Below are 24,106 nucleotides of genomic sequence, written 5' to 3' on the forward strand. Positions count from 1 at the left end.
ATTTTTTGAGCGCTTACTGTGTGCAGAGCACTGTACTAAGCGCTTGGGAAGTACAAATTGGCAACATGTAGAGACAGTCCCTACCCAACAGCGGGCTCACAGTCTAAAAGGGGGAGAAGGTTGAGTACAGCAGGGACACACAGTGCCTCCCTAAAGGTCATAGGAAAAGGTGATCCACTGATTACACTTCAATGTTTCCCACTCTTACCCCAGGTCAGCTACCATTCTGGGAGGAAAATATCATCATCATCATCAATCATATTTATTGAGTGCTTACTATGTGCAGAGCACTGTACTAAGCGCTTGGGAAGTACAAATTGGCCAAAATATCGTTGGAGGCCGTCAAACTGGCAAGTCCCAAGAGTGGCTTGGACCTGAGTTTGAAGACCACAGCCCCGGAACGTGTAAACCTAAGGGAACTGACACCCCCAGGTCAGGCCTCCTCTAGTCTTTACTCTCCCACAGCCTTCAGGCAGGGGAAGAACAGAGGGTTTGGAAGCATTCCGTACAGACCATTAGGCGCCACAGCCTTCTCTCTGATCTCCCATCCTCGTGTCTCTCTCCACTTCAATCCATACTTCATGCTGCTGCCCGGATTATCTTTGTCCAGAAATGCTCTGGGCATATCACTCCCCTCCTCAAAAATCTCCAGTGGCTACCAATCAATCTGCGCATCAGGCAGAAACTCCTCACCCTGGGCTTCGAGGCTGTCCATCCCCTCGCCCCCTCCTACCTCACGTCCCTTCTCTCCTTCTCCAGCCCAGCCCGCACCCTCCACTCCTCCACCGCTGATCTCCTCACCGTACCTCGCTCTCGCCTGTCCCACCATCGACCCCCGGCCCACGTCATCCCCCGGGCCTCGAATGCCCTCCCTCTGCCCATCCGCCAAGCTAGCTCTCTTCCTCCCTTCAAGGCCCTGCTGAGAGCTCACCTCCTCCAGGAGGCCTTCCCAGACTGAGCCCCTTCCTTCCTCTCCCCCTCGTCCCCCTCTCCATACCCCCTATCTTACCTCCTTCCCTTCCCCACAGCACCTGTATATATGTATATATGTTTGTACATATTTTTTACTCTATTTATTTATTTATTTTATTTGTACATATCTATTCTATTTATTTTATTTTGTTAGTATGTTTGGTTTTGTTCTCTGTCTCCCCCTTTTAGAATGTGAGCCCACTGTTGGGTAGGGACTGTCTCTGTATGTTGCCAATTTGTACTTCCCAAGCACTTAGTACAGTGCTCTGCACATAGTAAGCGCTCAATAAATACGATTGATGATGATGATGATGATGATGATTTTATTTCCTATCTCCGGATATTTTGGTCCTTATCTATGAGCAGGGCAGCTCCCTTCAGAGAGCTCAGTGCGAGAAGGAGAAACGGCAAAATCTACACATTACACACGTGTTGTGCTGGTTCTCCTCTTCCTAACATCTTATTGTCCAGACCTCGTACAGACGAACAGGCCCCAGGCCTCCCAGCCGGGGTACTAAGTTGATTCAGGCGGGGGAAAGGTATCTTTGAAAACAAAATGGCACTCGTGACCAAACTGGTCATGATTGAAGTGGAAATTCAATTATTTGAATTATTAGAATTATTAGAAGAATTAGAGCAATTTGCCACAAATGTTTTTCTTTTCCTTTTCTGTGGCAGATATGTCCGACTCTCCACTTCGGCTTCTTCAATTCCATCGAAACTTGGAAGCCCTCTTGAAACAGATGGGTAAATATCTGCAAATATGAGTATCGGAATTCAATTTCGTTGAAATGAACCGTAGTTGCGGCCGACTAACTCATTTCCTTACCGCTGTTTAATCAGATAACTCTGAAGAAGCGAATAAAGACAAGTTCAAATTCTCCCAACATATTCTAGACCTCAAGAAACTTGGTAGGTTCCCTCCAGCTGCACTGTCGAGTGTGGCTTGATTTTATTTTTAAATTAAAACTGTTTATCTGCACAGTTGCATGAAGAAGCAGCAAGGTGAGGTGGATAGAGCATGGGCCTGGGAGTAAGAAGGTCATGGGTTCTAATCCCATCTCCGCCACTTTTCTGCTGTATGACCTTGGGCAAGTCACTTCTCTCTGTGCCCCAGTTACTTCATCTGTAAAATGGGGATTGAGACTATGAGCCCCACGTAGGACAGGGACTGTGTCCAACTCAATTTGCCTGGATCCATCTTAGTGCTTAGTACCGTGCCTGGCACATAGTAAGCGCTTGGCAAATACCATCATCATCATCATTATCATCATCATAATAAATTTCCTTCTCTGGTATGGGGTGATGAAGACAGACAGACTACAGACCTGAAGTTGAGCAGGAAATAGTGGTCTAATACCCCCCTCATCTTTCAGAACTACATGCCTCATTCGCCAAATAATTAGATTAGCAGTACTGACGTCTGCCCTTTGAGAGATTCTTACTTCCATATTTCCAAAATCTAGCCTACACTGTAAGATGGGTAGAAATTTATTTTTTTTTATATTCTTTTTATTTTATTTTGTTAATATGTTTGGTTCTGTTGTCTGTCTCCCCATTCTAGACTGTGAGCCCACTGTTGGGTAGGGACTGTCTCTATAGGTTGCCAAATTGTACTTCCCAAGCGCTTAGTACAGTGCTCTGCACACAGTAAGCGCTCAATAAATACGATTGATTGATTGATTAATTGATTAGTACAGTGCTCTGCACACAGTAAGCGCTCAATAAATACGACTGATTGATTGATTGACAGAAAACATGTCTCCCCCTTCTAGCCTTTGAGCCCGTTGTTGGGTAGGGATCGTCTCTATATGTTGCCAACTTGTTCTTCCCAAGTGCTTAGTACAGTGCTCTGCATACAATAAGCGCTCAATAAATACGATTGAATGAATGAATGAATAACAACTCAATAGTACTGTCCTCGCCTAAGAGCTTAGTATAGTGCTCTGCATGAAGTAAGTCCTAAATAAATGCCATTAATTATTGAATATATTCGCTCGCTTCCTGACCAAAGGTGTGTTCCTGTTTGGTTCACATTTCTGTCCATGATGGTTGATTGATTGATTGATTGGGAAATGGCAAGCAAAATCATCTGAAATATCCTGAATCCCGGACTCCCAAAGAGCTTGTCCCCCCACCCCCATGCTTCTGTGTAATACAGTTTGGTCATGAGTGCCATTTTGTTTTCAAAGATGCCTTTGGCAGCGTGGCTCAGTGGAAAGAATCCGGGCTTTGGAGTCAGAGGTCATGGGTTCAAATCCCGGCTCCAGCACTTGTCAGCTGTGTGACTTTGGGCAAGTCACTTCACTTCTCTGGGCCTCAGTTCCCTCATCTGTCAAATGGGGATGAAGACTGTGAGCCCCGCGTGGGACAACCTGATTACCTTGTGACCTCCCCAGCGCTTAGAACAGTGCTTTGCAAGTAGTAAGCACTTAATAAATGCCATTATTATTATTATACCTTGCCCCCCTCTGAATCAACTTAGAAACCTGGCTGGGAGTCCAGGCCTGGGGCCTGTTAGTCTACACCAGGTCTGGACACTAAGATGATAGGAAGAGCAGAACCAGCACAATACCCGTGTAATGTGTCGATTTTGCCGTTTTTCCTTCTCACACGGAGCAGGGAGAGTAGTTTTCCCTTCTCGGAGGACTCTTGTAAGACCTCTTAGCAGGGTGGGACTGTCCTTCCTGCTCTCACCCAGAGATGCCAACCTGCTCAGGGCTTTTCCATCATTGTTCTCCAGCAATAATTGATCGTATTTATTGAGCGCTTACTGTGTGCTGGGCGCTTTACTAAGGGAGAGGAAAATATAACAAAAACCAGACACGTCACCATCATCATCATCAATCGTATTTATTGAGCGCTTACTGTGTGCTGGGCGCTTTACTAAGGGAGAGGAAAATATAACAAAAACCAGACACGTCACCATCATCATCATCAATCGTATTTATTGAGCGCTTACTATGTGCAGAGCACTGTACTAAGCGCTTGGGAAGTACAAATTGGCAACGTCTAGAGACAGTCCCTACCCAACAGTGGGCTCACAGTCTAAAAGGGGGAGACGGAGAACAAAACCAAACATACTAACAAAATAAAATAAATAGAATAGATATGTACAAATAAAATAAATAAATAAATAAATAAATAGAGTAATAAATATGTACAAACATATATACATATATACAGGACACACTCCCTGCCCACAAAAAGCTTACAGTCTAGAGGGTGTTCCCCACCCAGGACCTCACTTCATCTTGTTCTTTCACCTTTTCACAGGATCTGGCACCCCACAATCTGAAGAGAAGGATTCAGTCACTAGCAGGAGAGGAGGAAGGCTCACATTTCCTGCTGTTCACCTACCTCCTGAACCCGTCTCCATGCCTGCTTCCAGACTCCAGTTGCCACCATTGCCACCAGGGACATTTACAAATGGTAAGGGAAGTGAACGATCCCCTGCAAACCCCATGAGACCCATGAAGGGCAGTTCCACAAGGACCCTTAAAGAGAATGATCATCATCATCATCATCAATCGTATTTATTGAGCGCTTACTATGTGCAGAGCACTGTACTAAGTGCTTGGGAAGTACAAATTGGCAACATATACAGACAGTCCCTACCCAACAGTGGGCTCACAGTCTAAAAGGGGGAGACAGAGAACAAAACCAAACATACTAACAAAATAAAATGAATAGAATAGATATGTACAAGTAAAATAAATAAATAGAGTAAAAAATATGTACAAACATATATACATATATACAGGTGCTGTGGGGAAGGGAAGGAGGTAAGATGGGGGGATGGAGAGGGGGACGAGGGGGAGAGGAAGGAAGGGGCTCAGTCTGGGAAGGCCTCCTGGAGGAGGTGAGCTCTCAGCAGGGCCTTGAAGGGAGGAAGAGAGCTAGCTTGGCGGATGGGCAGAGGGATTGGGGGCATTCCAGGCCCGGGGGATGACGTGGGCCGGGGGTCGATGGTGGGACAGGCGAGAGCGAGGTACGGTGAGGAGGTGAGCGGTGGAGGAGCGGAGGGTGCGGGCTGGGCTGGAGAAGGAGAGAAGGGAGGGGAGGTAGGAGGGGGCGAGGGGATGAAGAGCCTGGAAGCCCAGGGTGAGGAGTTTCTGCCTGATGCGCAGATGGATTGGTAGCCACTGGAGATTTTTGAGGAGGGGAGTGATATGCCCAGAGCGTTTCTGGACAAAGATAATCCGGGCAGCAGCGTGAAGTATGGATTGAAGTGGAGAGAGACACGAGGATGGGAGATCAGAGAGAAGGCTGGTGCAGTAGTCCATTGGGTTATTTTCTAAAGTACTCACTATGCGCTGAGCACCGTACTAAGCGCTGGGGGAGATGCAAGATAATCAGGTTGGTCACAGTCCTGCTGCTACATGGGGCTCACAGTTTCAACGCTTAGAACGGTGCTTTGCACATAGTAAGTGCTTAATAAATACCGTTAAAAAAAATGTTTGGTCTATCCTGCAGCCTGTGGGGAGGGGACGTGGGAAATAGTGATCTCTACTGAGGTGGGACCCCTCTCAGGGTCGCACCTGGAGAGTTTTACCTCCTTCCTTCCCCACAGCACCTGTATGTATGTTTGTACATATTTATTACTCTATTTATTTATTTAACTTGTACATATCTATTCTATTTATTTTATTTTGTTAATATGTTTGGTTTTGTTCTCTGTCTCCCCCTTCTAGACCGTGAGCCCACTGTTGGGTAGGGACTGCCTCTATATGTTGCCAACTTGGACTTCCCAAGCGCTTAGTCCAGTGCTCTGCACACAGTAAGCGCTCAATAAATACGACTGATTGATTGATTGATTGATTGACTCTACCAGTCTCAACTACGGGAGGGAGAGTCAAGCAGAGGCCTGCCCGTTCCATTCCTAGCTGTTCTAAGCGCTGGGGAGGTTACAAGGTGATCAGGTTGTCCCACGGGGGGCTCACAGTCCCCATTTTACAGATGAGGGAACTGAGGCCCAGAGAAGTGAAGTGACTTGCCCAAAGTCACACAGCTGGCAAGTGGCAGAGCCGGGATTTGAACCCATGACCTCTGACTCCAAAGCCCGGGCTCTTTCCAGTGAGCCACGCTGCTTCTCTTCGTGCGAGGGCATGCAGAAAGGAGTGGGAGAAGAGGAAATGAGGGCTCAGCTGGAGGAGATGTGATTTTCATAAGGCTTTGAAGATGGGGAGAGTGTTCGTCAGTTGGTTATGAAGCGGGAGGATTTTCTAGGCCAGAAGGCAAGATATGGGCGAGGGGTCAGCGGTGAGATAGATGAGAGAGAGGTACATTAACGAGGTAATGTAATAGGGGCAAAGTGATTGAGTGCTTTAAAGCTTTCAAGCCGACGGTAAGGAGTTTTTATATTTGATGCCGAGGTGGGTGGGCAACCACTGGAAGATATTGAGGACTGGGGAAACATGAATTGAACAGTTTTGTAGAAAAATACATGTGGCTTTGTCACTGATCTGCTGTGGGACCTTTGGCTAGTCACTTCACTTCTCTGTGCCTCAGTTACCTCATCAGTCGATTGTATTTATTGAGCGCTTACTCTGTGTTTGGGCAAGTCACTTAACTTCTCTGGGCCTCAGTTCCCTCAACTGTAAAATGGGGATTTAGACTGTGAGCCCCCCGTGGGCCAACCTGATCACCTTGTAACCTCCCCAGTGCTTAGAACAGTGCTTTGCACAGAGTAAGCGCTTAATAAATGCCATCATTATTATTATTATTATTATTATTACAGAGCACTGCACTAAGTGCTTGAGAGAGAGAGTACAGTATAACAGAGGTGCTAGCTATAATGAGTTTACAGACTAGAGGGGAGACAGTCATTATTACAAATAAATAAATTATGGATATGTATATAAGTCCGTGAGGCTGAAAGAGGAGTGAATAAAGGGTGCAAATCCAAGTGCAAGGATGATGCAGAAGGAAGTTGGAGAGGGGGAAATGAGGGCTTAGTCGGGGATGGCCTCTTTTGATAAGGTTTTGAAGGTAAGGAGAGTGATCGTCTTTTGGTTGTGAAGAGGGAGGGCGTTCCAGGCCAGAGGGAGGACATGGGGGAGAGGTTGGGAGTGAGATAGATGAGACAGAGATGCAGTGAGTAGGTTGACATTAGCAGGATGAAGTGCGTGGTTGTAGCGGGAAGGAGGGGGCAAGGTGACTGAGTGCGGTAAAATGGGATTAAGACTGTGAGCCCCACGTAGGACACGGACTGTGTCCAATCTGATGAACTTCTATCTACCCCCAGCACTCGGTACAGTGTCTGATGCAAATACGATTTTTTAAAAAATGATCTGGATAGTAGAGTGAAGCGTGGAGAGAGCCAGGAGGCAGGGAACTCAACAAGGAGGCTGATGCAATAATCAAGGCAGGGTAGAATAAATCCTTGGATTTATTCAAACTGCTGTAGCAGTTTGGATGGAGAGGAAAGGGTGGATTCTAGAGATGCGAAGGTTTGAACAGATAAGATTTGGTGAAGCCGGAAATATGGGTTAAATGAGAGATGAGTCGAGGATAACGCCAAGGACACAGGCTTGTGAGACGAGGAGGAGTTGGGCCGGAACTTCTTCCCAGCTTTTCCCTTGCCCCTCCTTTCCTCCTGCCTACGTCCTCCTTATTATCCCCTCTTTGTAAGGTTATTGGAAAGCATACAGAGAGCAGCCGTAGAGGGTTTCATGGAATCCAGGTTTGGAGAGAACAAAGGATTTTGCTTTTCTCACCCCTTTTTTCACACCTGGGTCGAAACTAGATTTGTAGATTCCTCATCCTCCACCTTAATTGGATGTGTTCAAAGATTCACCTGTTTCTTTCCAGCTGTCACTGTGTTGTCGTCCAGCTCCCAGCCCTTCCGCTGCCAGCTAAGGACAGTGTGAACACTCAATAGATTGACACTGCCAGCCAGCATCCAAAAGACGGGTGATTTTTTTTTTTCACGCAACTTGTCCACCTTGGTTCTGCTGAAGCTGACAATACCAGCCTAATTAGTATTCTCTTGGGGAGGATACCACTGGATCTTAATACTTCTGTGTATGCTCATTCACCATCCCATTCTGTGACCCTAAACCGCACTTGGGGCTCGCTGTTCTCATTTACCTATTTCTGTTTCATTTAGTTGCAAAAACGCCTTCATCCAAATCTGTCAAAACACTCGGAGGTAAGAGCTCTGTTTCTTTTTTCCTCCACCCCGCCCCATCTCATACTCCTTCCCAGAAGTGTTCCCACTATGCCGTAGGCCATTCGCTAATGCTGCTTTCCTCTCTGAATGGGAGAAGTTCCAGGGGCGGGACGGGAGGAGATGCAAATGTTGGTCCGATCGTCCTCCTAGGAATCAATCTAACCAGACCCCGTGGGTGATGAGCAACTCCTAAATTGCTGCAGGGGTGGAAGGGGGTGCCAGGGTTGGAAGGGGGAAATGGATTCAGGACCAATTTGGCCATTAAGTTATCCCTCAACTGGATCTCTCTCCCTGGCGGAGATTATGGCTACACCCTAGCTCTCCTGGCTGCTACTGGGACTGTAGTGGACAGTGGTCCAGCTCTCCCGGGGTGCAAGGAGGGAACTGAGTCATAGAGTCGCTCATTAGCCGTCTCTTCTCCAATCCAAAGTCCCCAAGATCCTCCAACCTCTCCCCATCTCATACTCCTTCCCAGAAATGTTCCCACGGTGCTATAGGTCATTTGCTAATGTTCCTCACTGAGGGAGGAAAGGCTAAAGCTTTTCCTTAGTGGTCCCAATTCAATCATTCATTCGTTCAATTGTATTTATCGAGTGCTTACTGTGTGGAGAGCACGGTACTAAACTCTTGGGCGAGTACAACCTAACAATAAGCAGACCCATTCCCTGACCACGATGAGATTATTAACTCTCCTGGGAAGTGCCTAGGACCCAGCGGAGGTTCGACAAATGAGGACAATTCCCAAGAACCTCAAACTGCCAGGGAGAGCCAAGAAACAATCTGAAAGGGTTACAAGACGCTGATAACTCTCCTCTACGATGTTTTCTTTAGATGATCAGGAAAAGAAGGACTCTTCCACCCAGCGCTTCCTGGGAATCGGCATCTTGACCTGCGTCATAGTGTCATTTTTGCTGATGGCCTTCATAGCGGTGGGACAGATAATGATTTGGGGGCATTTAAAGTGAGTTGGCTTTTTGTCCTATAACTTTCAAGGAGAGGATCTTGAAAGTTGAAGGTTAGGTGGAAGACCCAATCGACCATTAAGCTTTGGCTCTGGCCACACGAAGGGCTCATCCCACAAGTATTAGTTTCCGCACTGGAATCTCAAAAAATGTCTTTATCCCTATGGTCGTAGTGGACATTTCTGAGAGGCAGCTCAGCCCTTGTCAACGAGGCTCTCCTCAGCGTCCCCTCTTTCAGGAGCCTGCACAGGGGCACCATTTGGGGCAGCTGAATCAGCCCTCTCCCGTTACCACTATAATAATAATAATAATAATGGCGTTTATTAAGCACTTACTATGTGCAAAGCACTGTTCTCAGCGCTGGGGAGGTTACAAGGTGATCCGGTTGTCCCATGGGGGGCTCACACTCTTAATCCCCATTTTACAGATGAGGTAACAGAGGCCCAGAGAAGTGAAGTGACTTATATCCACCCCAGCACTTACTACAGTGCCTGGCACATAGTAAGTGCTTAACAAATAATAATAATAATAATAATAATAATAATAATAAATGGCATTTATTAAGCAGTTACTATGTGCAAAGCACTGTTCTAAGCGCTGGGGAGGTTACAAGGTGATCAGGTTGTCCCATGGAGGGCTCACAGTCTTCATCCCCATTTTACAGATGGGGGAACTGAGGCCCAGAGAAGTGAAGTGACTTGCCCACCGTCACCCAGCTGACAATTGGTGGAGCCGGGATTTGAACCCATGCCCTCTGACTCCAAAGCCCGCGCTCATTCCACTGAGCCACGCTGCTTCACTAATCTTAGGGCGGCTGTGGTCAGAATAATAATAATAATAATAATAATAATGGCATTTATTAAGCAGTTACTATGTGCAAAGCACTGTTCTAAGCGCTGGGGAGGTTACAAGGTGATCAGGTTGTCCCATGGAGGGCTCACAGTCTTCATCCCCATTTTACAGATGGGGGAACTGAGGCCCAGAGAAGTGAAATGACTTGCCCACCGTCACCCAGCTGACAATTGGTGGAGCCGGGATTTGAACCCATGCCCTCTGACTCCAAAGCCCGCGCTCATTCCACTGAGCCACGCTGCTTCACTAATCTTAGGGCGGCTGTGGTCAGAATAATAATAATAATAATAATAATGGCATTTATTAAGCAGTTACTATGTGCAAAGCACTGTTCTAAGCACTGGGGAGGTTACAAGGTGATCAGGTTGTCCCATGGAGGGCTCACAGTCTTCATCCCCATTTTACAGATGGGGGAACTGAGGCCCAGAGAAGTGAAGTGACTTGCCCACCGTCACCCAGCTGACAATTGGTGGAGCTGGGATTTGAACCCATGCCCTCTGACTCCAAAGCCCACGCTCATTCCACTGAGCCACGCTGCTTCACTAATCTTAGGGCGGCTGTGGTCAGAATAATAATAATAATAATAATAATAATAATAATGGCGTTTATTAAGCGCTTACTATGTGCAAAGCACTGTTCTAAGCGCTGGGGAGGTTACAAGGTGATCAGGTTGTCCCACGGGGGGCTCACAGTCAATCCCCCTTTTCCAGATGAGGGAACTGAGGCCCAGAGAAGTGAAGTGACTTGCCCAAAGTCACACAGCTGACAATTGGCAGAGCCGAGATTTGAACCCATGACCTCTGACTCCAAAACCCGTGCTCTTTCCACAGAGCCATGCTGCTTCTCCTTTTTAAGAATGCACCCCTTGGCCCCTTGAAAGCAGCAGAGCTGCTTTGATGGGGGTCAAGCTCCTGGTGCAGAATTCCCAGAAACTTATTTTTTTAAAAATTACTTAGTGTACTATCTCATCCTATCCCACCCGGATTACTGCATCAGTCTCCCTGCTGACCTCCCAGTCTCCCGTCTCTCCCTTCTCCAGTCCATACTTCATGCAGCAGCGTGGCTCAGTGGAAAGAGCCCGGGCTTTGGAGTCAGAGGTCATGGGTTCGAATCCCGGCTCCGCCAAGCGTCAGCTGTGTGACTTTGGGCAAGTCGCTTCACTTCTCTGGGCCTCTGTTGCCTCATCTGTAAAAATAGGGATTGAGACTGGGAGTCCCACGTGGGGACGTGGATTGTGTCCAACCTGATTAGCTTTCATCTTCCCCAGCGCTTAGCACATTGCCTGGAAACATGAGCCCGCTGTTGGTTAGGGACCGTCTCTATACGTTGCCAACTTGTACTTCCCAAGCGCTTAGTACAGTGCTCTGCACACAGTAAGCGCTCAATAAATACGATTGAATGATGAATAAATCCGGCTGTCCCAAGGGGGGCTCACAGTCTTCACCCCCATTTTACAGATGAGGGAACTGAGGCCCAGAGAAGTTAAGTGACTTGCCCAAATCACACAGCTGACAAGTGGCGGAGCTGGGATTTCATTCATTCGTTCATTCAATCATATTTATTGAGCGCTTACTGTGTGCAGAGCACTGTACTAAGCGCTTGGGAAGTACATCTAGAGATGGTCCCTACCCAACAGTGGGCTTACAGTCTAGAAGGGGGAGGCAGAGAACAAAACAAAACATATTAACAAAATAAAATAAATAGGTCATGGGTTCGAATCCCAGCCCCACCAATTGTCAGCTGTGTGACTTTGGGCAAGTCACTTCCCTTCTCTGGGCCTCAGTTCCCTCATCTGGAAAATGGGGATGAAGACTGTGAGCCCCGCGGGGGACAACCTGATCACCTTGTATCCCCCCCCGTGCTTAGAACAGTGCACATAGGAAGCACTCAATAAATGTTATTATTATTTTTATTATTATTGAGCTGCCCGGATTATTTTTCTACAAAAACGTTCAGGGTATGTCACCCTGCTCCTCAAAAAACTCTAGTAGTTGCCCATCCACCTCCGAGCCCCGGCCGCTCTGGTCCGGTCCGGTCCGGTCCTCATCGATCGTATTTATTGAGCGCTTACTATGTGCAGAGCACTGTACTAAGCGCTTGGGAAGTACAAATTGGCAACATATAGAGACGGTCCCTACCCAACAGTGGGCTCACAGTCTAAAAGGTCCCGGTCAATCGATCAATCAATCAATCAATCAATCGTATTTATTGAGCGCTTACTATGTGCAGAGCACTGTACTAAGCGCTTGGGAAGTACAAATTGGCATCACATAGAGACAGTCCCTACCCAACAGTGGGCTCACAGTCTAAAAGGGGGAGACAGAGAACAGAACCAAACATACCAACAAAATAAAATAAGTAGGATAGAAATGTACAAGTAAAATAAATAAATAAATAGAGTAATGAATAAATAAATAGAGTAATAAATAAATAAATAGAGTAAATAATAGACCGTCAAGCTCACGGTCCTGTCAGGTCTGGTCCGGTCCGGTCTGGTCCTGTTCGGCCTGGTCTGGCCTTGGCCGGCCTTGTTTGGTCCGGTCTGGTCAGTTCCGGTCTGGTCCGCTGTTGGGTAGGGACCGTCTCTATCTGTTGCCAACTTGTACTTGCCAAGCGCTTAGTGCAGTGCTCTGCACACAGTAAGCGCTCAATAAATGCCACTGAATGAATGAATAAATCGAACGAAAACTCCTCATCGTTGGCTTTAAAGCACTCCACTACCTTTCCCCCTCTTACCTCACCTCACTTTTCTCTTTCTACAACCCAGCCCACACGCTTCGTTCCTCTAATGCTTACCTTCTCACTGTGCCTCAGTCTCACCTGTCTTGCCACCGAACCCTAGCCAACTTGTACTTCCCAAGTGCTTAGTGCAGTGCTCTGCACACAGTAAGCGCTCAATAAATGCCATTGAATGAATGAATGAATGAATGAATCGAACGAAAACTCCTCATCGTTGGCTTTAAAGCACTCCACTACCTTTCCCCTCTTACCTCACCTCACTTTTCTCTTTCTACAACCCAGCCCACATGCTTCGTTCCTCTAATGCTTACCTTCTCACTGTGCCTCAGTCTCACCTGTCTCGCCACCGAACCCTAGCCAACTTGTACTTCCCAAGTGCTTAGTGCAGTGCTCTGCACACAGTAAGCGCTCAATAAATGCCATTGAATGAATGAATGAATGAATGAATCGAACGAAAACTCCTCATCGTTGGCTTTAAAGCACTCCACTACTTTCCCCCCCTTACCTCACCTCACTTTTCTCTTTCTACAACCCAGCCCACACACTTTGTTCCTCTAATGCTAACCTTCTCACTGTGCCTCAGTGTCACCTGTCTTGCCACCGAACCCTAACCCACATCCTGCCTCTCGCCCGGAACACCCTCCCTCCTCAAATCCGACAGGATCCCTCCCTTCAAAGCCTTACTGAAGGCACTCTCATCCCCTTCCCAGACGGAGCCCCACTTTTCCTCATCTCCCACTCCACTCCCTGAGCAGCGTGGCTCAGTGGACAGGAGCCCGGGCTTTGGAATCAGAGGTCATGGGTTCAAACCCCAGCTCCGCCAATTGTCAGCTGTGTGACTTTGGGCAAGTCACTTCACTTCTCTGGGCCTCAGTTACCCCATCTGGAAAATGGGGATGAAGACTGTGAGCCCCCCGGGGGGACAACCTGATCACCTTGTAACCTCCCCAGCGCTTAGAACAGTGCTTTGCACATAGTAAGCGCTTAATAAATGCCATTATTATTATTATTATTATAACAACTTCTCTGGGCCTCAGTTACCCCATCTGTAAAATGGGGATGAAGACTGTGAGCCCCCCGGGGGGACAACCTGATCACCTTGTAACCTCCCCAGCGCTTAGAACAGTGCTTTGCACATAGTAAGTGCTTAATAAATGCCATTATTATTATTATTATTATTATTATTATTACTTAACTTCTCTGGGCCTCAGTTACCCCATCTGGAAAATGGGGATGAAGACTGTGAGCCCCCCGGGGGGACAACCTGATCACCTTGTAACCTCCCCAGCGCTTAGAACAGTGCTTTGCACATAGTAAGCGCTTAATAAATGCCATTATTATTATTATTATTATTATTACTTAACTTCTCTGGGTCTCAGTTACCCCATCTGTAAAATGGGGATGAAGACTGTGAGCCCCCCATGGGACAACCTGATCACCTTGTAACTTCCCCAGCGCTTAGAACAGTGCTTTGCACATAGTAAGCACTTAATAAATGCCATTATCATTATTATTATTCTTAATCGCCTTGACTTGCTCCCTTTCCTCTCCCCCCCTCCCAGCCCCACAGCACTTATGTATATATCTGTAATTTTATTTATTTGTATTGATGTCTGTCTCCCCCACTGTAGACGGTGAGCCAGTTGTGGGCAGGGAATGTGACTGTTTATTGCTGTATTGTACTCTCCCAAGCTTTTTAGTACCGTGCTCTGCACACAGTAAGCGCTCAATACATGTGATTGAATGAATGAATGGATGGATGAGTATCTGCCAGGCTTTATATAAGCACTGGGGTAGATACTAGGTAATCAGGTTGGACGCAGTCCTGTCCCAAATGGGGCTCACAGTTTGAATCCCCATTTTACAGATGAGGTAACTGAGGCACGGAGAATTTCAGTGATTTGGCCGAGGTCACGCAGCAGACAAGTGGCAGGACTGGGATTAGAGCCCAGGCTCTCTGATTCCCAGGACAATGTGCTGCTTCCAGACTCAGTCCAGGACAGGTGGGGAAGAGGACAGGTTCCCTTCCCTAAACCTTCCCCTAGGCCGAGTCAAGCCAGAAATGGCCCTCCAGCCCTGACTTTTCTCCTTCTCTGTGGTCTCCTGCCTCCAGGACATCTCTACCTCAATGTCCCACCAACAACTCGAACTAAAAGTACCCCAATCAATCAATCAATCAATCAATCAATCAATCGTATTTATTGAGCGCTTACTATGTGCAGAGCACTGTACTAAGCACTTGGGAAGTACAAATTGGCAACACATAGAGACAGTCCCTACCCAACAGTGGGCTCACAGTCTAAAAGGGGGAGACAGAGAACAGAACCAATCAGAACTCCTTACCCTCCCACCCAAACCCTGTCAATCCCACTATCTTCCCTATCTCACAGGCCCAAAACCTCGGCATTATCCTCAACTCATCTCTCTCATTCAACCCATTTATTTAATCTGCCACCAGATCCTGTCAGTTCAACCTCCGCAACGTCACTAAAATCCTCTCCTTTCCTCTCCGCATAAACCACTGCTGCGCTGATCCAAGCACTTATCCCGTCTCTCCGTGACTACTGCTGACGTCCTGGCTGACATTTCCTGCGTCGGCTGCCCCCGTCATTTTTCTAAAAATAAGTCCAGTCCATGTCCCCCCATTCCTCGAGAACCTCCGGTGGTTGCCATCCACCTTCGCGGCAAACAGAAACTCCTCACCATCGGCTTTAAAGCATTCAATTGCCTTGCCCGCTCCCCTCTCACCTTGCTGATTTACTACCACAGCCCAGCTCCTCTAGGCTAGCTTGTTCACTGTGCCCGGATCTCGCCAATCTCACCACTGATCCTTTTCCGACAACCTCCCTCTGGCCTGGCACTCTGTCCCCCTCTAAATAGGCCAGACCACTCCTCTCCCCACCTTCGGAAGCCCTGTTATAGTCACATTTCCTCCAAAAGGCTTCCCCATTTAAGCCCCTTTTTCCCCAGCTCCCTCTCCCTTCTGCGATATCAATGACCTTGGGTCCAGACCCTTTGGGAGCTAGGCATTCACCTCACTCTCAGCCCCACATCACGATACACACATCTGTAATTTATTTAGGTTAACGTCTGCCTCCCCCTCGTTGCAAGCCGGGACCGTGTTAACCAACTCCGTCGTCTCCCAAGCACTTAGTACAGTGCTCTGCACACAGTAAGTGCTCAGTAAAGGCCATTAGTTGATAGATTCGTTGACCACTCCATGGAAGAGAAAGGAGGGACAAGAAAGAGACGGAGGAGAGTCAACTAAGGAGGTTGGGAGGAAGGAATAGAGGTAGTGTTTGCGGCTACGTCTGTGTATTCATTCATTCGATCGTATTTATTGAGCGCTAACTGGGTGCACAGCACTGTACTAAGCGCTTGGGAAGTACAAGTTGGAAACATACAATAGTAATAATAATAATAATGGCATTTATTGTATTGAGCGCTTACTATGTGCAAAGCACTGTTCTAAGCACTGGGGAGGTTAAAAGGTGATCGGGTTGTCCCACAGGGGGCTCACAGTCTCCATCCCCATTTTACAGATGAGGTAACAGAGGCCCAGAGAAGTCAAGTGACTTGCCCAAAGTCACACAGCTGACAATCAGCGGAGCTGGGGTTTGAACCCGTGGCCTCTGACTCCAAAGCCAGAGCATGTATATCTATATCTATATATAATAATGATGGCATTTGTTAAGCGCTTACTATGTGCAAAGCACTGTTCTAAGTGCTGGGGGGGGGGGATACAGGGTGATCAGTTGGTCCCATGTGGGGCTCAGAGTCTCGATCCCCACTTTACAGATGAGGGAACTGAGGCACAGAGAAATTAAGTGACCCGCCCAAAGTCACACAGCCGACAAGTGGTATGGACTATTACATCTCAGCTTCCTTAACTGGTTCCATTAACCTAAGGTTTTAATCAAACAATCAATCAAGAGTATTTATTTAGTGTGTGCGCAGCACCCTGTCTGAGGTGCCTGGGAAAGCACCGTACAACAGAGTTGAAAGAAGTGATCCCTGCCCACAAAGAGCTTGAAGAGAGCTGACTTGAAGGGAGCGATTGAAGTAAATCAATCAATCAATCAATCGTATTTATTGAGCGCTTACTATGTGCAGAGCACTGTACTAAGCGCTTGGGAAGTACAAATTGGCAACACATAGAGACAGTCCCTACCCAACAGTGGGCTCACAGTCTAAAAGTAAATATTAATGTCCACTTCAAGCTAGTAGTACCAAATGACAGATCAATCAATCAATCAATCAATCGTATTTATTGAGCGCTTACTGTGTGCAGAGCACGGATCTATTTGGCCAAGATACGAGCGGGTATCTATTAGCCCTGAAGGCTGCTTCGATGAGCAGGAGGAGCCTGTTAAATAAAAGAGCACTATATAAAGTAGGATTCTCATAAGATCAATCAATCAATAAATAGTATTTATTGAGTGCTTAGTGTATGCAGAGCCACTGAACTAAGCACTTAGGAGAGTATAATATGTTGGTACATGTTTCCTGCCCACAGTGAACTTACAGTCCAGAGGATAAATAAGATATCCTCTTATATATCTATTCTATTTATTATCTATTCTATTTATTTTATTTTGTTAGTATGTTTGGTTCTGTTCTCTGTTTCCCCCTTTTAGACTGTGAGCCCACTGTTGGGTAGGGACTGTCTCTATATGTTGCCAACTTGGACTTCCCAAGCGCTTAGTACAGTGCTCTGCACACAGTAAGCGCTCAATAAATACAATTGATTGATTGATTATATCTTATATATCCCTCATATAAGGGAAGCAGCGTGGCTCAGCGGAAAGAGCATGGGCTTTGGAGTCAGAGGTCATGGGTTTAAATCCCGGTTCCGCCAATTGCCAGCTGTGTGACTTTGGGCAAGTCGTTTTACTTCTCTGTGTACCTCATCTGTCAAATGGGGATGAAGACTGTGAGCCCCCCGTGGGACAACCTGATCACCTTGTAACCTCCCCAGCGCTTAGAACAGTGCTTTGCACATAGTAAGCACTTAATAAATGCCGTCATTATTATTATAAAACATAAAACTCATTAATGCATTTCCAGGATCAAAAAAATGGACAGAGACTACATTAAAAAACAGTAAAAAATAAATATAGTTACATTATCAAATAGCTAGGTAAATTCAATTATGAGAGATGTTGAAATAGGTATTTTAATTTTCAAAGTATTTTTTTTCACCCAGTATTCATCAAAGCAGCCTTCAGGGCTAACAGATACCCGCTCGTAACTTGGCCAAATAGATCTGTCATTTGGTAGTGCTAAATTGAAGTGGACATTAATATTTACTTCAATCACTCTCTTCAAGTCAAAGACCAGGTGGGAAGAAGTATTTCAGCCAAAATAAATTTTGCAGCGTTAGTCTGATGTGGGAAAACACTATAAAAATAATGTAATTAGAATTGAGCAGCGTCCTCACACTGGTGCTCAAAAAGAAGAGTGTTAGAAAGCGTGTGCGTATGTTTGCATGAAATGAATGTACATATACAGAGAAGAAGCGTGGCTCAGGGGGAAGAGCCCAGGCTTTGGAGTCAGAGGTCGCAGGTTCAAATCCCGGCTCTGCCAACTGTCAGCTGTGTGACTTTGGGCAAGTCACGTCACTTCTCTGTGCCTCAGTTCCCTCATCTGTAAAATGGGGATTAAGACTGTGAGCCCCCTGTGGGACAACTTGATCACCTTGTAACCTCTACAGTGCTTAGAACAGTGCTTTGCACATAGTAAGCACTTAATAAATGCCATTATTATATACAGAAATGTGCAAATTGGTCAAATGGGTATATAAGCGTGTATAAATGCATTAATATATGTGGTTAATGGATGAGAAGCAGCGTGGCCTAGTGGATACAGCACAGACCTGGGAGCCGAAAGGTCATGGGTTCTAATCCTGGCTCTGCCACTTGTCTTCTGTGCGACCTTGGGCAAGTCACTTAACTTCTCTGTGCCTCAGTTCCCTCAACTGTAAAATGGGGATTTAGAATGTGAGCCCCGGGTGGGATGGGGACGGGGACTATGTCCAATCCAATTCCAGCACTTGGAACAGTGCTTGGCGCATAGTAAGTGCTTAACAAATGCCAACATTATTATATATGTGGACATGCAGGAGTGAAGGTGTGTATGTGATTGTGTGAGTGGTGGTATGCATTCAAATTATTCATTCATTCATTCAGTCGTATTTATTGAGCGCTTACTGTGTGCAGAGCACTGTACTAAGCGCTTGGGAAGTCCAAGTTGGCAAGATATAGAGACGGTCCCTACCCAATAACGGGCTCATGGTCTAGAAGGGGGAGATGGGCAACAAAACAAAACATATTAACAAAATAAAATAAATAGAAGAGTAAATATGTACAAGTAAAATAGAGTAATTAATCTGTACAAACATATATACAGGTGCTGTGGGGAGGGGAAGGAGGTAGGGCGGGGGGGATGGGGAGGGGGAGACCGTTGTTGGGTAGGGACTGTCTCTATAGGTTGCCAACTTGGACATCCCAAGCGCTTAGTACCGTGCTCTGCACACAGTAAGCGCTCAATAAATACGATTGAATGAATGAACGAATAAAGGAAGGAGGGGGCTCAGTCTGGGAAGGCCTCCCGGAGGAGGTGAGCTATTAGAATCTAAACTAAACTTGGCTTCAGGAGCTAATTAAGGCTCATAAAAATGTACTTATGCTGAAGACACTTGTATGTTTTACAGACTACTGGTGCTCAACAATGCACAAAACATCAGCGGGAGCGATGACCGGGAGGCAAACGACAGTGAAGGTGATGGTGACAGCATTCCCATGACAGATCACGACGAGCACAGTGCAGACTCTGTTGAGTTTGGTAATGAGTCATTCGGTTACCCTTATCCCCCACCTGTCAAACTCGGCCTCTCCTCTTCCACTGCCATCTATTAAATAAGGTCCCACCCTACTCACGCCCACCTGCCCCCTTCACAACTGTCCGTCCAGTAAAATCCCATCCCCTCTTATGACCATCCTAACAAGCCCGTAGTAGTATTAAAGCCTTCTTTTTTATGTTAAAAGTGCCTCTCATGTATTCTTAGCACCGATGCTACCCACATCTATCTATGAGGACTGGGTTTTTTCTTTGCAAAATGGGGTGACTTTGGTATGGCAGGAGGTCAAACTCTTGACAAGCGTAACGGTCCTGAGACTGGTGGACCCTGTCTGGTCAAAAACTAATTAGCTCTCTGTCAACATCCTGTGAGGACCTTAGAATTCAGATCACCAACCTGCTGAACGGATAAACCTCTACCACCGGTAGTAGGGACAAACCCACAGCACGAGTTCTTTGCCTCTGTCTGCTTTGGAACACGTCCCTCTCCTCCTCTTAGAGTGGCCGCGAGGTCTTTGGGAAACTGAGCATTTCCTGGAGAGCGTCCAGGCGTCTAAGAATCCACTCCAATTGCAATGTTCCGGCTTGAGTGTCAGACAATGTTTGCCAGTCCTGGCCACCTGGCATGATGATCTTTGGGGCGACACCACCCTCGGCCTCCTCTCACAGGGGCAGATAGTCAAGAAGCGTCGCGGATTTGTGAGCCGGCTCGTATCCGCAGTCATATGTCGTCGGAGAGCACATTCCATCTCCATCGTGGTGTGAAAGATCCTTTTCCATGATCACATTCCCCGTGTCGGGGAGAGCAGTGGCAAACTGTACTTTGTCCCTGAGGTTCCCACCTTAACGCGACTGTAACAGTCTGAACATCCTCCCTCTCTTTTGGAAGCTCGCTATGGGCACCGAACCCGCTTACCAACTCCCAAGCACTTAGTACACTGCTCTACACGTAGTAAGTGCTCAAAAAATACGATTGATTGGTTGATTGGTTGGGTGTCAGGTCAAAAGCAAAAAGCATTATATCTAGGCTGGAGCTCTTATTAAATACTGTAACTATCCATCCAACTAACACTGCACACATCTGAGGAACTAAGCAGCAGCTGGTATGGAGTCCACTCTCAATCTCACTCATTTTGGGTGCCATTAAATAAGAACACAGAAAATATTACTCTTCCAGCAAGTTCAGGGTATGCCGTTATCAATCAATCCATTAATTAATTGCATTTATTGAGCGCTTACTGTGTGCAGAGCTCTGTACAAAGTGCTTGGGAGAGTACGATACAACATGTTCCTGGCCCAAAGGGCCAGTTTCTGAAAGTTCATTAGCCCTGGAGAGGCAACATGGAAAAGAAAGACCAAATCACTTTTTAGTCTGTATTTCTTCACTAAGTGTTAAGTGGAATAAAAGATTTCTGCCAATATTAGTTTAAGTGAAGACTGTCCTCCTTGACTTGTCCACCTCATTGTCCTACTCTGAAAAGCACAGCATAGAGTCTCAGAAGATTTTCAAGAGCTAATTAATAATAATAATAATAATGGCATTCATTAAGTGCTTACTATGTGCAAAGCTCTGTTCTAAGCGCTAGGGAGGTTACAAGGTGATCAGGTTGTCCCACGGGCGGCTCACAGTCCTAATCCCCATTTTACAGAGGAGGGAACTGAGGCACAGAGAAGTGAAGTGACTTGCCCAAAGTCACACAGCTGACAGTTGGCAGAGCCGAGATTTGAACCCATGACCTCTGACTCCAAAACCCGTGCTCTTTTCCACTGAGCCACGCTGCTTGTCTAATTCATTAAATAACTTACTATCCTTAAACTGTCAGCTTCATGAAGGGACTATAGGCTTTCTAAAAAGCAGGGAGTTGACTAGTTGAAAATACAAGTAAGTAAGAAAATATCACTTGCTTTTTAGTGTAGTTTAAAGAGATTCAACTTGAACTGAATGTGTAGATATCCAGGAATTGTCTTTTTAATGTAGAGTGATGCTTAATCATCAATCGTATTTATTGAGCGCTTACTATGTGCAGAGCACTGTACTAAGCGCTTGGGAAGTACAAATTGGCAACATATAGAGACAGTCCCTACCCAACAGTGGGCTCACAGTCTAATAGGGGGAGACAGAGAACAAAACCAAACATACTAACAAAATAAAATAATGTCACCTAGTAATAAATACAATTGTGGTATTCTCACAATCTTTAAATTGTATAAGTTTACAATACATACTACTAAGTGCTGGCATAATACAAGATAATCAGGTCAGACCAAGTCCCTGTCCCATATGAGTTTCACCATCAAAGAAGGAGGGAGAACACGTATTTAATCTCCATGGTACAGATGAGGAAACTGAGGCCCAGAAATAGTAAATGACTTTCCCAGGATTACACATCCACAACAGGCTTAGAACCCAGGTCTCCTGATTCCCAAGCCTATCCTCTTTCCACTAAGCCACTCACAATTTTTAGTACATCCAAACTCTTTGGCTCTATAGCGTAGTCCTCAACCTGATACGTTATCTCACCCCTTCCTTAATCAACTCCAGCCCTGCCCAGGGCCTTGATTTTCTCAGCCCGCAGAAAATCTGTAGTTTCAAGCTGGCATTTCTCTCCTGGAAAAACGCTTAGAACAGTGCTTTGCACATAGTAAGCGCTTAATAAATGCCATTATTATTATTATTGATTTTTTTTCAGTGAGATCTATGGAGGATTCTCCTGGTTCCTTCTCCACTGGCAATCACAGCAGCTGATGGGATGTCTGCCCGACCCCAAGAAGTGGGTCACTGGCTGCAGACCATTGAATGGCACTTGCTAGATGGCATCAGGGTCTCGTTCACGCAGAGAAAGGGGTTTTATGAATACTATTTTCAGCCAAAATTCATTTTGGACCCCGTATGGGGTGAACCCACTGCTACGTACCAGGCAGGGATTGGTGCCGATTAGCACGGTTTAATTTCTCTCCCATACAGTGCCGTGCACACAGTAAGCGCTCAATAAATACGATTGAATGAAAAATACGATTGAATGAATCCTGATACCGGGTTGTTTTCTGATGAGGCAGAGAATCCCTTCGTCCCTGGTGGGGGAGAATGAATTGTCGAGTATGCCATTAAGTGTAGACTCCTATCTCCACCACCAGCTAAACGTTGTGGATTAAAATGTTTACAGAAGCAGTGTGGCTTGGTGGATAAAGCATGGGCTGGAGAGTCAGAAGGACCTGGGTTCCAATCCCAGCTCTGTCACTTGCCTGCTGTGTGACCTTCAGCAAGTCACTTCACCTCTCTGTGCCTCAGTTACCTGCAAAATGGGGATCAAGACCGTGAGCCCCATGTGGGACTGGGACAGTGTCCAACCTGATTAATTTGTATTTACTCCGGCGCTTAGAACAGTGTGTGGTACAAAGTAAGCACTCAACAAGTACCATTACTGTTATTATTATTAACAGTAATCAACAGTCTTGCATAAATTTTCAAAAAAGCAGATGAACTTCTGAAAATGATTGAAGAAGTTGCTGACAGAGAGTTCAAACTGAGCAGAGATGTTCAGGAGGATTTAGCCTACTGCAAGATGTTTTGCGATTAATTTGTTCATCCTAAATTGGATAACACTTTTCAGCCCAGTAAAGTTGAAAAATCACTACCACAGTAAGCAGAATATGTATCCCTTTCCGCAGAATCCTGGGGAAACTAATAATCACTAATGTTTAGTCAGTGTTCTGATTTTATGCTTTGAATTGCAGAATATTGCACACAATCAATCAATGGTATTTATTTTAGACTGTGAGCCCACTGTTGGGTAGGGACTGTCTCTATATGTTGCCAATTTGTACTTCCCAAGCGCTTAGTACAGTGCTCTGCACATAGTCAGCACTCAATAAATTCGATTGATGATGATGATGATGATTGGGATCTTAATAATAATAATAGTAACAGTAATTACGGTATCGTGGCTCAGTGGAAAGAGCACAGGCTTTGGAGTCAGAGTTCATGGGTTCAAATCCCGGCTCCGCCAATTGTCGGCTGTGTGGCTTTGGGCAAGTCACTTAACTTCTCTGTGCCTCAGTTACCTCATCTGTAAAATGGGGATTAAGATTGTGAGCCCTCCATGGGACAACCTGATCACCCTGTAATCTCCCCAGCGCTTAGAACAGTGCTTTGCACATAGTACATGCCATTATTATTATTATTATTATTATTATTATTTGTTAAGCACTTACTAAGTGCCAGGCACTGTAGTAAGTGCTGGGGTGGATACAAGCAAATCAAGTTGGATGCAGTCCCTGTCCCACATGGGGCCCACACTCTTAATCCCCATTTTACAGATGAGGTAACTGAAGTCCAGAGCAGTGAAGTGACTTGCCCAAGGTCACCCAGCGGACACGTGGCAGAGTCAGGATTAGAACCCATGACTTTCTAACTCCCAGGCCTGTGCTCTATTCACTATACTATGCTGCTTCTCACTAGGCCATGCTGCTTCTCATGCAGCTTTACTGAATGCGGAGCATTGTACTAAGCACTTGGGAGAGTACAACCCCACGGAGTTGGTAGACAAGT

General features: G+C 46.1%; 1 protein-coding gene across 1 annotated transcript in view; it reads left to right on the forward strand.

Annotated features, from left to right (window-relative positions):
- The window catches only part of LOC119941619, a 30,219-nt gene extending 10,499 nt beyond the window's left edge, over nucleotides 1–19,720 (forward strand). Inside the window, exons 3-8 of the mRNA XM_038762162.1 lie at nucleotides 1,651–1,719; nucleotides 1,816–1,884; nucleotides 4,249–4,404; nucleotides 8,084–8,125; nucleotides 8,978–9,107; nucleotides 19,412–19,720. Coding sequence (XP_038618090.1) covers nucleotides 1,651–1,719; nucleotides 1,816–1,884; nucleotides 4,249–4,404; nucleotides 8,084–8,125; nucleotides 8,978–9,107; nucleotides 19,412–19,616 — 671 coding nt within the window. The 3' untranslated portion in view covers nucleotides 19,617–19,720. The remainder of the gene's footprint in view (nucleotides 1–1,650; nucleotides 1,720–1,815; nucleotides 1,885–4,248; nucleotides 4,405–8,083; nucleotides 8,126–8,977; nucleotides 9,108–19,411) is intronic.
- The last annotated feature ends 4,386 nt before the right edge of the window (nucleotides 19,721–24,106 follow it).

This window comes from Tachyglossus aculeatus, chromosome 20, assembly GCF_015852505.1.
Source record: "Tachyglossus aculeatus isolate mTacAcu1 chromosome 20, mTacAcu1.pri, whole genome shotgun sequence".
Taxonomy (NCBI): domain Eukaryota; kingdom Metazoa; phylum Chordata; class Mammalia; order Monotremata; family Tachyglossidae; genus Tachyglossus; species Tachyglossus aculeatus.